This window comes from Prenolepis imparis, unplaced genomic scaffold (assembly GCF_030444845.1).
Source record: "Prenolepis imparis isolate NDT839.2.m4 unplaced genomic scaffold, iyPreImpa1.0 SCAF_192, whole genome shotgun sequence".
NCBI lineage: Eukaryota > Metazoa > Arthropoda > Insecta > Hymenoptera > Formicidae > Prenolepis > Prenolepis imparis.
In genome coordinates, this window is record NW_028141350.1 from 32,108 (window position 1) to 48,441 (window position 16,334).

The following is a 16,334-nucleotide window of genomic DNA, read 5'->3' on the forward strand; positions in this document are numbered from 1 at the left end:
TTTTAATATTTTATTTTTATTACAAGTGAAAATTCTGTTCGAATTTCTAACATTTAGCTTTAGAGCTGTTCAATATGTTTGTAAGCATTTTTATTTTACTGGATTTTATTAGATGTAAGTTGTAACAAAAAAACAATAAAATGAATGTTTTTCATAACTGTTTTATTTTTTCATAAATGCAATTATAAAAATAGAATCTATATTTGAATAATAAATTAAAGCTTTCAGCTGACAATAGATATTACTTATAAGTCTATACACCAGCTACAAGATTGCACAGATAGTCACGCTTTATCTCTCCTGCTACTTCATTAGCTATACCTACCTACATCATAAATATCTTCATCGATCACTTCAGCTCCTTCTTCTATTAAATCTTCTACATTATCATCAACACCCTCCAAACAAATGTTATGCAATACTGTACATGCAATGATTACATAAGGTATCATCTCATCAACATTCATATCAAGATATTTCAATCTCCTGAATCTGCCCTTCAATAACGCAAATGCTCTTTTAATAACGGATCTTTTAGCAGAGATCTCGTGATTAAACTTCTTTTGAGCCTATAAAAAACCCAAATCTCTACTTAAATATCTAAAATAACAATAGTTACTGCTTCCATTTTAATATAAAAAATAGCATATAAAATAGAATTGTAAACTTACATTAGTTAATTGACCACGATCTATGTATGGAGGAATACACCAGCTTAATACTGGATAAGCTTTGTCGCCAATGATAAATTCATCTTCAGGGAAGTAATTTTGTTTGTCGATCTGAATTTCTCTCCAAAGGTCTGAATTTCGTAAGATTCTCAAGTTACCAACTGAGCCAGCATAGCCAGCAAAACAATCTGTAAAACGTAAGCAATCATCACAAACAGCTTGAAGTGTGATTGCATACGTCTTTTTATAAGTTTTGTAGAACTGGGCATCTCTCTAAAATATACATAAAGAAAAACATATAAGGAAAAAAACAAGTTATTTTTATATTTGTTCATATATAATTATCATGATTGTAGCTAATTATATTATACCCTGGGTTGTTTTATCAAAATATGAGTGCCATCAATAGCACCAATAATACCACACAATGCAATGTTTTTACTGAAACCTGTTTTTACTTCTTGTAGATATTGACCTCTTGGCCATTTGATAAACTGGCCTGCAATTATAGCTTCATTTATAGCTTCAATAACTCTCAAAAAGCTGTAACTGAGAGAGCTCTTTGCTATATCAAATCTTTCACCGACAGAACTAGACGAAAGAAAAATTATATCATATTTTCAATAAGTATATCCACAAATAGCAGTAAATATATCCGCAAATATCAATTTTACTTGTAATAACATACCGATATGAGTCAGGAGTAGCTAATAGCCACAATGTTGCTAATAGTTGCTTTCTAACTGGAATCACTGCCTTTCCATTTGTAACTGATAATACTGGACCAAGTAATGCTTCAAGATTTTCAAAAACGTTTGGAATCATTCTAAAATGTTTTCTAAATTGATCCTTTGTGAGTAGAGGAATTATACGTTCGACATAACCTTTCAATCTCAAAGATTTATGCGATCTGCCGCGTAGAATCATTTTTCTCCATAATTGTAAATCATCTTCATCAGTATCACTATCGCTACTGTCAGAATCACTATCAAATATTACAATTGATCTAAGTAAATTATCTCCTAGCACTACAGCTGCAACAATTAATCGTTGTCTATTAACTTCCATATTTGTTTATATTTCCATTCGGTTACCGTTCCGATTCCATAGCTTCGTGGAACACTCAGCTCTTGCTCCGCCCATCTCCCAGTCACCCAACGCTCACCCATCGGATGGGGAATCCGAACGCACCCCAGCGTGACACAGTACATTTTGTCACGCACATGCGCATTGAGAAGGTCGACGACGATGACCAAAACTTGAACCAACAATTTTTTAATAAAACAAACTTTGCATTGTAATATCTCCGTTTATATAACACGTAGAGCAAAAATAAAGCCATTTTCTTTATACAGGGTTTGTCAAAAGTGTGGAAACCCCTAAATAATTTTTGTAAAAATGAAAATATCAAAAAACGGTAAAACACGTATTTTGATTTATCAAAAAAGCTACCTTATGACATGGATACCGATCATCCCCCACCACCTGGTACGCGGGGGTAAGAGGGGGGTTGAAAATTTTAAATTGGATTAAGGGTCGAGTGGGGGCTCGTTTGAAAGGTCTTTTCATAACAAACACACCCTTAAAATTTTAAGTCGCTACGACCCCCTCATTCAAAATGGCGGCCGTTCAAATTTCGAAATTTCATGCACTTAGTGTTATCCAGGATCAACTGCGTGGAAGTGGCATGAATTTGATCCCTTGTGTGTATGTGTGTGTGTGTGTGCGCGCGTGTGGCTAAACAAGTGTGAATGTGTACATAGTGGTGATAGGTTGCAGAACAGACGATTGAAAACTGTTATCTCTTTTTAATGATTCAAAACCTTTTACTCCGTGTTTTAAAATAAATTTTACTCAGTGTGTTAAAGTAAATGCTGAAAGTGGCTGCCATTTACTTCCTGACAATATGCCAATCTTTGATAGAATGCAGAAATGGCTCTACGATTCGTCTCAAAAGATATCAAATCTATTTCATCCCTTATTCGCTGTATCAATTCTTGGATGTTTTCAGATTTTGTTTTGTAAACGTTACTCTTCAGGTATCCCCATAGATAATAATCAAGAGGAGTTAGATCTGGTGACCGAGGTGGCCAATCCTCTCCTCCCTCATTTCTGTTCCTTCTTCCTATCCATCGTAATGGAAAAGTCTCATTTAAAATTTGACGTGGCCGTAAACCAAAATGAGCAGGAGCTCCATCATGCTGAAACCATATTTCTTCGAAATTATTTGGAAAAATATTTCGTATGGCTGGAATTATTTGATCTACAAGTAATCTCTCATATCTTTGAGCGTTCAGATTTTCTTAAAAAAAAAACGGCCCTATTAAGTAGCCATCTATTATTCCACACTATACATTAATTTTTTGTGGATATTGTGTGTGAGTTTCCCGCACCCAATTCGGATTCTTTTGATTATTAACTTCTCCCGTTAACGTGAAAGTTGCCTCGTCTGTAAAAACAATTTGATAAGGGAAGATGGGCCGGACATCTATTAGTGCCATCATTCTTTCACAAAAACCTATACGACGCTCCAGATCTCCGTCTTGCAATTCTTGAACATATTGTAATTTGTATGGATAGAACTTGTTTTTCTTTAAAATTCTCCAAACGGACTTGGGAGCAATATCGTGAATTTGAGCGGCTCTGTTAATAGTAGAATTGGGATCTTCAATAAATGTCTGCATAACATCAAGTTGTTTTTCTTCGTTAGTGGCAGACAATGGTCTCCCTGATTTAGGGCGATTTTTTACGCTACCAGTTTCTCTAAAACGTTCTATTGTTTTTAAGACAGTGGACTTATTAATTCGACGATTCGGATACGTCTCATTAAATAATCGAGCGACAGCAGCGTACGATCGCTCGTTGTCACCCCATCCACGCATCATGAGGATAGTGATTCTTTCACGTTCCGACCATTCGCCAGCCATTTTTAAAACGTTTAATTTTTAATCTGCCTAAATCTGCCTAAAATCTGTGAAAACAACTGATTTTGAGTAGCCGTGAGAACAACTGATTTTGAGTAGCCGTGAGAACAACTGATTTTGAGTAGCCGTGAGAACAACTGATTTTGAGTAGCCGTGAGAACAACTGATTTTGAGTAGCCGCGAGAATAACTGATTTTATGTAGCCGTGAGAACAATGTGAAAAACTTACCTCTATCTTGCCTTACATGGTAGGATCCTCCTCATTTATTTAAAAATTCAGCAAACAAATACAAAACCTTACTAATATTAAGAAGGAGGAGGAGGGAGGGACAGAGGATCCGAGATTAAGACCGGGCCCGCGATTACCGAAACCTAAGGTGGTCGAGGTGAAGCAGGTTTCCATCCGCCTGCGAAGAGAGGACGTGGAGGCAAGGCCTAGCACATCGAGAGTCTCGGAGTGTAGTACAGTGGCCAACGAGGAGGATAATAATTATATCCCCAACGTGGAGCAAGAGCCCCTTCCCAAAAAGAGGAAGCAGGGCCGCCCGGTCACGACCAGGGATTATGAGGTGCTTAAGACTAGGAGGGCAGAGGAGCAGCGAAGGAGAGCAAGAGGAGGAACGGGAGATACTCGATCCGAACATACCTCTGACCGACAGCCAAGCATGGGATAGACTTGAGGAGAAGGTGGCCAACCGTATGGATGAGATGAGGCAAGCCCCTCTCATGGATATATCCGCTCAATCCATGGACAGTACAACAGCCCTCAAGAAGATTGCTATCCGCTTCAAAAATATGAAGGGGACAGTAAGGAAAGAGATAGGCGAAGCAGCGTGTCTATTACAGACAGCAATGCACACCCTCGATGTTAAAGCGCCGATAATGGAGGCAAACACAACAGAAAGAAGAGAAGAGGAGAGCGAACTGGAGGCCCTTAAAAACAAGTAAGGGAGCTGAGGGTCAAGAACCTCCGACTTCGCAACGAAATGAAAATCCGCCGCGAAGTCACGAAGAAGAGGACGCCGAAAGATAAAACGGCATCCGAAGACCGGGAGGAGCCAGCAAAAAAAGTGGCGACAGCGGAGAAACAAACCACCGTCATCGTCGTAGAGCCCCCAGGGCAGGCAGAAGAGGAGATGGAAATCGACGTGGAAGAGGAAAGTGCACCCACTCCGACTCCAACGCACAGACCCCCAATTAAAAGGGTGTCGAAGGAGTTGGAGAGGACGTACCCCCCAGGGGTGAACAGCGAGGAGAGCCGCCGCGCGTATGATGCGCTTACGTTCAATATTGAACGCCTCCTCGATAGGAGAGGCAGACTTGAGAAGAGCGCAGGAGCGCCCCAAAGCCAAGCCTCTCACCAACCGGGAAGGATCTTTCCCAAGGAAGGCCCACAATCCGCAGCGACCAAAGCCGCGGTCCCTGCTCGGCCCAACGAGGGAAAGAATGGCAGCAAGAAGGGGAAGGTCTCCCCCAAAGAGGGCCCACAGTCCGCCGCGACCAAGGTCGCAGTCCCTGCTCGGCCCAACAAGGGAAAGAATAAGAAGGGGAAGAAATCGGTTCCGAAAAATGTCAGAACCAGCCAGAGGGTGACGAGCCAAATGGCAAGGGAAGGAAAAGCCGGACCATCGGGAATAAACGTTGCCCGGCAAAAGGAGTTCCCCTCTAATAAAACTCCCCTCACTCTCCAGCCGCCTTCGCAAGAACAGAACACCTGGGCGAAGAAAAGAGAGGAGAAACGAAAGGGCAAACAACACCCAGCCCACCAGGCCTCCCGAAAAAGCCGGCACGGGATCACAAGCCTCCCCCCTCTTACTCAGAGGGCCGACAAGGGGAAGGCTGCCCAGGATGCCGGCTTGGGAAAGACAAGGAGGACTCCGCGTACAGCAGCGGTAACGCTTACGTGCCCTGAGGGGCAATACGGGGATACCATCCGGTTAGCTCGCCAGAAAATAGATCTGGCACAGCTGAAAATCGAGAGGGTTAAGGTGAGGAGGGCCGTCACAGGGGCCCTAGTATACGAAATACCGGGGAAGGGGAAGATGGAAAAAGCGAACCTCTTCGCAAGTAAGCTGCGAGAGGTCCTCAAAGACAAAGAAGGGGTCCGGGTCGCGCGTCCTATGAAGAGAAGAGAGGTGAGGGTGCGAGGCCTGGATGAATCCGCCACCACGAAAGAGGTGGTGGCAGAGATTGTAAGGATCGGTGGATGTGACGCCTCCGAAATAAAAACGGGGGCAATAAGATTCCCCTCAAGGCAATGGGGACCCTATGGGTACAATGCCCGCTGGCGGCGGTAAACAAGGTTGCCGCCGCAGGCAAAATACAAGTGGGATGGATAACGGCCGGGGTAGAGCTGAAGACGAGGCCCCTTCAATGTCATAAATGCTTTGAAAGGGGCCACGTGCAGGAAAACTGCACAAACACGGCCGACAGAAGAGGCAATTGCTACAATTGCGGCGCATCCGGTCACAAAGCCAGCGGATGCACCGCAAAAACTAGGTGTGCCCTGTGCGCGGAGGCCGGCTTGCCGGCAAACCACAGGATCGGCAGCGATAGCTGCCATCCGAAAAAACACAAAGGAAAGGGAAGGGGAAACAAAAGACCGCAGGAGAAGGAAGCGCCAGGAGAAAAGAAAGGAGAGGAACTCCCAACTAAGCCGGTGCAGGAAGAGCAAGAGAAACCCCCAAACCCCAAAGGAAACTAAGGACAAAGGGGACCCCTCAGACAACAGAAGAAAAGGAGGCTCCAGCAGCCAAAGAAACTCCAGCCAAGGAACCGGAGCAAATCATGGAAGTGGTCATGGAGGAGGCCTAAGAACTTCAGTAAAATATGAAGAAAAGAGACCTCCTCCAAACCAATTTGAACCACTGCGCCAGGGCGCAAGATCTCTTTCTACACGCCCTGACTGAAGGCAAATATGGATTGGGAGTGGCAGCCGAGCCGTATAGAGTCCTGCCAAATCACCCGTGCTGGGCGGCGGACGCGAACGGCTCGGTTGCCATAACGTGGAGGCAGGAGACGGGTTCTCCTCCCTGTACTAAGATCGGGGATGGCAGAGCCCATGTAGCCGTCGAGTGGAGCCCACTCTGGGTGGTAGGGTGCTACATTTCCTCAAGAGTGGACCCTGCCCAATTCGGGGACATCCTGGACGAGCTATCAATACTCGTCCAGAGAAGACTCCCCGAACCGATTATAGTAGCCGGGGACTTCAACGCTAAATCCATGCGATGGGGTTCCCGGCGTACTGACCAAAGGGGCAAGGTCCTAGAAGACTGGGCATCGGTGCTCGGTCTTTGCATTCTAAACGAAGGCACAAGCAGCACCCTAGTCCGGCCGCAGGGAGATTCCATCGTAGACTTGACATGGGCTTCCCCCTCTGCGATAGACCGTGTAGACAACTGGCGGGTAATGAGCCAAGAGATCCTCTCTGATCACCTATACATTCAGATGAGGGTCGACATCGCCCGCCGGGGTTGCAAAACCGCAACCACGGGGAGGGGGAGGTACCACTCAAAAGGTGGGTCCTGAAAAAATTGGACTCGGACAAATTGATGGCAGTTGTGCTCTCGGCGACCTGGCCCGGAATAGAAAACCAGGGGATGTTGAGGGCCAGGTGGAATGGCTCGGGGAACTCATGACCAAGGCATGTAACTTCGCCATCCCCCGAGTCAAATCAAGGCCGCAAAGGGCGGCGTACTGGTAGTCCGAGGAAATCGCTGAATTACGAAGATCCTCGGTACAAGCCAGACGCCGCTTCACGAGAGCGAGGAGACGCGGCCTCGCCGAGGCAACGGAAGAGGCCCTGGGGGGTTACCGAGAAGCCAGAAAAGCCTCAGCGCCGCCATCAGACGGGCCAAGGCACGTGCATGGGATGAGCAATTGCTTACCCTGGACAAGGGGGCGCCCATACAAAATCGTGATGAACAAAATTAGACACTGGGCGCCCCCAGTGACGGAGTCGCTGGACCCACAGGTCCTCGAAAATACCCTCTCCACACTCTTCCCAAGAGCAGAAAGGGTTCCCGAACTATTCGAACGGGAACCCGTGGAGTGGGACGAGGACTTGGAAGTAACCAGCGACGAGATGGCCGGGATAATAAAGAGATTACGGGCCCGGGGAAACAAAGCCCCGGGTCCCGACGGAATTCCCGGCCGGGTATGGGTCATTGCCTTGGCTCACTTGTCCGAGCCAGTTCGACAGCTATTTTCGGGATGCCTCCGAGAGGGATATTTCCCCCCGGTCTGGGAGAGGGCTAATGTGGTCCTCATCCCAAAGGGGGGCAGACCGGCGGGAGCTTCCTCGGCATACAGGCCTATCTGTTTGCTGGACGAGATCGGCAAATTTCTTGAAAGGGTGATAGCGAACCGACTCGTTCGGCATCTCAGTGAAGTGGGACCGAACCTCCACGAGGAGCAATTCGGATTCCGCGAGGGAAGATCAACTACGGACGCGATCCTGCGTGTGCGTTCCCTCGTGCGATCCAACACGGGAGAGGGCAGGGCGTTGGTGGCAATATCGTTAGATATTACAAATGCCTTTAACACTCTGCTCTGGGGAAAGGTGAGGGGACGCCTTGAGACACCACGGCGTCCCTCAATACCTCGTGGAGGTGATTAAGTCCTACTTTCAGAGAAGGGGCCTGGGGTACCGCGACAAGAGCGGTACCAATTGCCAGAGGGAGATGTACTGCGGTGTCCCACTGGGGTCAGTCTTAGGACCCATACTCTGGGACATCGCGTACGACCGCGTGATAAGGACTGCCCTCCTCCCTGCTGTAATGTCGTCTGCTATGCAGACGACACGTTACTATTAGCCGGGGGAGAAGACTGGGGGGAAGCGGTAGGGACGGCAAACCTCGCGGTGGCATGCGTCGTGCGATCTACTAGAAGAATGGGCCTAAGGGTGGCTCCCAGGAAAACGGAAGCCATCTTCTTTCATGATGGTTCCCATGGGAGGCCACCAGTGGCCCACATAAAGGTGGACGACATACCCGTCTAGCTGGGAAAGAGCATGAAATACTTTGGACTCCAGCTGGACGGGAGATGGAGTTTTTGCGACCACTTCGATCGTCTGGTCGAGAAGATGGACAGAGTGGCAGCAGCACTTAGCCGGCTGCTGTCAAATCTGGGGGGACCGGACGATCGGGTGCGCCGGCTTTAAGCGAGCACCGTCAACTCGGTAGCCATGTACGGGGCACCGGTTTGGGCGGACGAGGCGGTGGCCACGAAGCGCATTCGGGATGTTCTGCGCCGAATTCAGCGCAGAGTGGCCATCCGCGTCGTACGCGGTTATAGGACGGTCTCGCATGCGGCGGCCTCGGTACTGGCGGGTCTCCCGCCCATGGAGCTCGTGGCTCGTGCACACACCGGAGTGCACGAGCGAATAAGGGAGCTTCGTGGGTTGGAGGTACCCATTACTGATAGGGTCCGGGGTGTCGTAAGGCTCCAAGCCCGACGACAACTTGTGGAGGAATGGAAGGAATATCTCACTTCCATTCCTCCTACAAAATCAGGAGAAAGGGTCGTCGGGGCCGTGAGGCCGGTGCTAGACGAATGGATGGGAAGGCCTCACGGCAGCAAGATGTCGTTCCACCTAACGCAGGTGCTCGACGGGCATGGATGCTTTGGCGAGTACGTGCACAAAATTGGTAAGGAGAGCGCGACGCAGTGCCACCACTGCGAGGAAGTGAGGGACACGGCGCAGCACACGCTGGAACACTGTCCAGCGTGGGATGAGGAGCGCCGTGTCCTCACCGGGGTTATCGGGGAGGACCTGTCACTCCCGGCCGTCGTCAAAGGGATGGTCGGGAGTGATGAAGCATGGAAGGCGGTCGTCTCCTTCTGTAACAGAGTAATGCTACGGAAGGAGACGGCCGAAAGAGAGCGGGAGGGGCTGGGGAGGCGGGGAAGACACGCTACCCCCGAATCTCGAGTGGAGAAAGACGACCCCACCTGGTTGCCGGGGAGAGGAGGGGGCTCTCGCCAAGGCGGTAGCCGGGGGAGAGTCAGGCCCCACCCCCAGAGAGGAGGATGACAGTAATAGGGGGAGATGATGCTCCCCCTAACATTCAACGGGAAGAAGGGGAAAGGCTTAACTCTCCCCTAAAGAACAAAAGCAATACCCCCCTTCTCCCATACACACTACGGGTGAAAGGGAAGGGGACGGGGGTTCGAACGGGAGATTCGAACCCTCGTCCCCCCCCCGGGAGGGTATACCAACTCCCTCCCAAGAGGGCGCGGCGTGGAGGCGTGGCCCCTCTGCGCCGCAACACCAAGAACAGAAGGGCTCCTCTCCCAACAAAAAGAGAGGAGCTGGGTTCGCTGTCCAGCATAAAAACTGGACAGTGAAACCACGGGTAAGATCAGGCAGGGACCCTCCGGAAGTACTGCAATTGCTCGTTCCCGGAGGGTCCCAACCAATGCCCCGTATGGCCACCGCAGGGGTTTTAGTGAGTCGGGGGCGGCCAACGCGCCCCTAAAACCCACATAACCCTGGACTCCGTCCCCGCGGATCCAGGGTATCTCCTTGGAGATTTCCCCTGCGATACAAAAAAAAGGCTCGCTACGCGTGGTCTTGGCGCGAGACACTACCGTGTCTCTTAATACATATAGGTAGATAAGTAGATAGATAGATAGATAGATAGATAGATTAGATAGATAGATAGATAGGTAAATAGGTAGATAGGTATATAGATAGATAGATAGATAGTAGATAGATAGATAGATAAAATAGATAGATAGGTAGATAGATAGATAGATATCTTAGATAAGATCCATTTATTCGGTCGCTACAAAGGTTAAGCAACGGTGGACACGGTCATTGTAGCGGGATGAGTGACCGCGGATAGGTAGATAAAATAGATAGATAGGTCGATAAGTAGATAGATAGATAGGTAAATAGGTAGATAGGTATATAGATAGATAGATAGATAGTAGATAGATAGATAGATAGGTAGATAGATAGATAGATATCTTAGATAAGATCCATTTATTCGGTCGCTACAAAGGTTAAGCAACGGTGGACACGGTCATTATACCGAGATGGGTGACCGCGGATAGGTAGATAGAATAGATAGATAGGTAGGTAGGTAGATAGATAGATAGATAGATAGTTAGATAGATAGATAAGATGGGCATTAAGGTTACCCAAGTTAACTTAAACAGAAGTTGGCCGGCGCTAGACCTGCTTAAACAGCATACTGCGGAGGATGATATAGGTTTAAGTGTAATATCGGAACCTCCGATAAATATTCAAGAAACCAATCGTTGGTTTGCGAGTGCGCGGGTTGGCTGCAATCATGTGGAGGGCGGAGAGCTCTGGGGGAATTATTTGCAAGTTTGTTATGCGCGGAAAGGGGCTCGTGGCCGTTAGATACGGAGATGTGAACTTTCTTTCGTGTTACGTCTCTCCTAATGTCAATATTGGAGTCTTTGTGAGCTTTCTCGAGGACCTGGATGATTGTATAGGCAACCTGTCAGGATCATCTATTGTTTGCGGCGATTTTAACGCGTGGTCGGTCTTCTGGGGCTCCTCCTCCACGAACAGAAGGGGGAGTTATGGGAGAGGTGGGCTGCGGCTCGCGATCTATGTCTGGTTAACCAGGGAAATATACGTACCTGTGTAAGGCCTCAGGGGGACTCGATCGTCGACTTAACATGGTCGACATCGAGTCTCCTTGAGCGTATATTGGATTGGTCGGTACTTAAGAATACGGAATCTCTCTCCGACCATCGGTACATTGAGTTTAATATAGTCAACTTTTCCTTAGCCAAAGGTGAATCCGCGAGAGAGGTGGAACTTTAAAAAGATGGACAAAGAATTGTTTGTTGCTACTTTAGAATTTATCGTAGACGCTCAAATTCCGGAAGAAGTTTCTCCTTCTCCGAATCTCTATGCCAAATGGCTGATTAATGTAATTAATGATTCGTGTAATGTTTCTACACCTTTAATACACACGAATAATAAGAGAAGACAAATGTACTGGTGGTCGGAGGAGATCTCCGAGCTTAGAGTGGCGTCTGTGCGTGCGAGGAGACGCCTCACTAGAGCTAGAAGAAGAGGTAACACGGCTGATATTAGCGCGGCTGCAACGAATTACGGATCTGCGAAGAGAGCTCTGAGAAGAGCCATCAAAAGATCCAAGCACAGTTCATGGGGGGAGTTGATTGCATCGATCAAAGAGGATCCATGGGCACTCCCATATAAGTTGGTACTTAGTAAGCTACGTAGATCCAGTCTTGCCCTATCGGAAACTTTAGATAGCGATGTTTTAACTGGCTTATTGGACTCTTTGTTCTCCGATAATAGGGGAATTAAAAATGCGCCTGCGATTCCTGCGGAAAAATGGGACGAGGAATTAGATGTGAATATCGTAGAGGTTCAGGAGTTCACTAGAAAACGGGTCATTAGGGACGCCGCACCTGGACCGGACAATATCAAGGCGGTAATTTTGAAAAGGGTTCCGCAGATAATTACAAGTCATTTGGCAAATTTGTTTACACTTTGCTTAAGGGAAGGAATTTTTCCGGTGGCTTGGAAAAGAGCCGTTCTGGTCCTCATTCCCAAGAGTCCTGTGAATGCTCTGGAAGAAGTAAAGGCTCGTCCAATTTGTTTGCTCGACGAAGTTGGCAAAACGTTGGAACGAGTAATTTCCATGCGCGTCAACATGTGGCTTGAAAATAATCCAGAGCATTCACTCTCGGATAACCAATTTGGCTTCCGTAGGAATCGCTCCACGATAGATGCGCTTATTCGGGTTAAAGATTACACTGAGAATGTGATCGATGATAGTGGTATTGCGATAGCGGTAGGGCTGGATATCGCGAATGCCTTCAACTCCATCCCGTGGGCTGTGATTTTGTCGGCAATGGAAGAGAAGGGCATACCGGTGTACCTTCGTAGAATTGTGGCAAATTACCTCTCTAGCAGATCCGTGATTTACAGAAATTCAGATGGTCTGACTGAAGAAAGGCTGGTAAGGGCTGGTGTTCCACAGGAGTCGGTCCTTGGACCGCTCCTGTGGAACATAGCCTTTGATTCTACTTTAGGATTGCGTTTGGAGAAGGGCTGTCAGATTATCTGTTATGCGGACGACACCCTCGTGATCTCAACTGCGGATAGATTGTTTGATGCAATAATTAATGCCAATATCCAGGTGGCGAGGGTAATTGATCATATTAACAAGTTAGGGCTTACAGTGTCCGAAAAGAAAACGGAAGCGATCCTTTTTTGCAAAAGGAAACCAGAGGTCATGCCCTCGATTAGGGTCGGCAATTCTAACATAGTTGTTGGTAGCTCTATGAAATACCTTGGAGTAATTATTGACGGTAATTGGAATTTTAGGGCACATTTTAATTACATAGAAGCCAAATTATCAAAAGTTACTAGAGCGCTTTGTCGCTTAATGCCGAACCTGAGGGGGCCCGGCGAAAGGAAGCGCCGGCTCTACTCGGGGGTATTGACCTCTGTGGCAATGTACGCGGCGCCAGTCTGGAGTAAAACGTTATCTTTTGCTCCGGATAAAATATTGCGTCCCTTACGTAGGGTACAGAGAACCATCGCGATTAGAGTGATTGCCGCGTATCGGACAGTTTCTTTCGACGCGGCCACTCTCCTCGCTCGCATGCCGCCGTGAGTGCTGGAAGTTTCACTGAGAAGGACCTACAACAGGATTACCGAACTACGGCATAGTGAAGATTGGAGTACTGACGCTGTCAAAGAAATTAGACAGGATGAGGGTGTTCTGCTAGTAAGGCAATGGAATATGTATCTCAGTAGACCCGGAGCCTGGGGTCAAAAAACTATCCAAGCTGTGAAACCGCACATGGTGCGCTGGATAGCAAGGGATCATGGAGCTATCAATTTCCATGCGGCCCAAATGCTGACTGGTCACGGCAGCTTTGGGCACTTTCTTTGGCGAGTTGGCAAAAGAGAAACTGCTGAATGTTATCATTGCCAATTCGCCGATGATACATTAGAGCACACCCTGGCGGACTGTCCCTGTTGGGCAAGCCTGAGAGACAGACTTTCGGAAGACTTGAACTTAGACCCGATCTATGGACTTTCTTTGGAAAAAGTGGTGGACAACATCCTAAAAAATGATGAAAACTGGACATCGTTCATCGAATTTACTTCTTCAGTTATGAAAATGAAAGAAGAAGAGGAGCGTAGACGCGAAGGGATGTTATTATCGTCACCGTCGACATCCTCCATTTGATTGGGAAACTTGTATAACCTATTTATTTATTTATTTAATCCTATTGCCTACCTTACTTACCTTACCTTTCCATTAATTCCTTTTCCTTTCCTTATCTAGAGTGATAACCCATCATTAGTTGGGCAGGTGACGAGCGGGGTAGCTCGGGTCGCCATTGCACGTCCAAATAATGGTGGGCAGGGCATTCCGGCAATTGCACGTGGCGCTGGAATGCCCTCTTCGAGTTGGTCGACCCGGGTCTTGCATTGGCCCGGGTCTCTTAAATTTCGCGATTTTTTAGTTTGTGCGCAATTGCGCAGGCGCGAGGCAACTCCCCGGAAGTTATGCGCGAGCGGTTCCCGGGGAGTTGCCGTTAAAAGCGTTAGGATGCCACCGGTGAGGTTTAGTGGGTAGTCAGTATGAGGTGGATGCATCTCGACTGGAGTCCCACACTACCCAATGCTTCCCCCGAAGCGGCGGATGTCAGTAAAGACTGTGATTCCTCATCGAAACAAAAAAAGGTAAGATCCATTTTTTATTCGGTCGCTAAAAAGGTTAAGCAACGGTGGACACGATCATTGTAGCGGGATGAGTGGCCGCGGATAGGTAGATAAAATAGATAGATAGGTCGATAAGTAGATAGATAGATAGGTAAATAAGTAGATAGATAGATAGATAGGTAAATAGGTAGATAGGTAGATAGATAGATAGATAGATAGGTAGATAGATAGATAGATATCTTAGATAAGATCCATTTTTTATTCGGTCATTAAAAAGGTTAAGCAACGGTGGACACGGTCATTATACCGGGATGGGTGACCGCGGATAGGTAGATAGAATAGATAGAGAGGTAAATAGATAGATAGGTAGATAGATAAATAGGTAGATAGATAGATAGATAGGTAGGTATAGATAGAGATATCTTAGATAAGATCCATTTTTTATTCGGTCGCTAAAAAGGTTAAGCAACGGTGGACACGGTCATTATACCGGGATGGGTGATCACGGATAGGTAAATAGAATAGATAGATAGGTAGATAGGTAGATAGATAGACAGGTAGATAGATAGATAGATAGATAGATAGGTAGATAGGTAGATAGATAGATAGATAGATAGTTAGATAGATAGATAGGTAAATAGATAGATAGATATCTTAGATAAGATCCATTTTTTATTCGGTCGCTAAAAAGGTTAAGCAACGGTGGACATGGTCATTATACCGGGATGGGTGACCGCGGACAAAATGGACTCGACAAGTCCGACGACGTATAATGACACATTAGGTTTGTTCGTGTTGTATGTACTTTCAGAACTTTTATACTAAGTGTACACTAACTCGTTTTTGTTGACGGACATGATGTAATAACTGCTGTTCGTTTTACCAGTGCAATTGCACTTCTGGCAACACTTTTTGTACTTGGTCTTGAGGAAGAGTAAAATGTGCAAAGATGGCCGATAAGTGGGAGGAGGAGTAGGGAGTAGGTTAGAGAGGTAAAATCAAATAATACATAACCTCTTAAATAATTTTATATCTCAAATTGAGATTTTAATACATATATAAATATGTTTCAGCTTTTGTTATATGGAATAAAACAACTAATACAAAATGCCAAAAATTTTACGTGGGTTTTTTATATTAAATTCAATGGGAAATATTAATTTTGATGTAGATGGATATGCGATATGCATGATTGAAGGTATAAAATATAAATATTTAGTTTTAAAAAATATTTTTCTTTTTAAAATTTTATTTTTGAAATTTTTATATTAAAAATTTGCTTTATAATAATATAAAATAATATAATATTGAAATTATATCTTCTAATATCTTCTCTTTTATTCAGATGGAAGACAGTTCAAAATTAAAAAAAATGAAATTAATTTTGCTTGTGATACCATAAACTTTATTTTTGAAGACACTCAAGTCTGTGTAAAACTTCCTAAATCAAGAACTAAAATATATGAGAACAGATCTCAAAATCTAAACGATTTAAATGATCAAAATGATCAAAGCGATCAAAATTATAATAAAAATGATGAAAGTGATCAAAATTATAATCAAAATGACCAGAGTGATCAAAGATATAATCAAAATGATGAAAATGATCAAAATTATAATCAAATTAATCAGAGTGATCAAAGATATAATCAAAATGATCTAAGTGATCAAATTGATCAAAATGGTCAAAATGATCAAGATAATGATCAAAATATTAACAATGAATCTACACAGTTCTTTTGGAATAATGCAGCAACAAAATTGTTGTTGGATATATATAAATCCAAGAAAAATCTTGTAAGTGTAAGAAAAATAAAAACATTTAAAATTTTATGAATATAAGAAAAATAAAAACATTTAAAATTTTATTAAACAAATTGCGGAAATTATGGGGCAAAATGGTTACTCTGTAACTTCGTTACAAATCGAAAATAAAATAAAATCACTAGAACGTTCATTTAAAAATATGATCAGTAATAATAAAAAAACAGGAAGAGCAAGAAAAACTTGTAAATATGAAGCGTAAGTATTTGTAAATACATA

General features: G+C 45.3%; 1 protein-coding gene across 1 annotated transcript; it reads left to right on the top strand.

Annotated features, from left to right (window-relative positions):
• The first annotated feature begins 6,424 nt into the window (after window positions 1-6,424).
• Window positions 6,425-8,756, top strand: LOC145947934 (uncharacterized). Its single transcript, XM_083057695.1, has 3 exons — window positions 6,425-7,000; window positions 7,299-8,156; window positions 8,628-8,756. Exons 1-3 carry the CDS (start codon window positions 6,425-6,427, stop codon window positions 8,754-8,756), a joined length of 1,563 nt encoding a protein of 520 aa, XP_082913821.1.
• The last annotated feature ends 7,578 nt before the right edge of the window (window positions 8,757-16,334 follow it).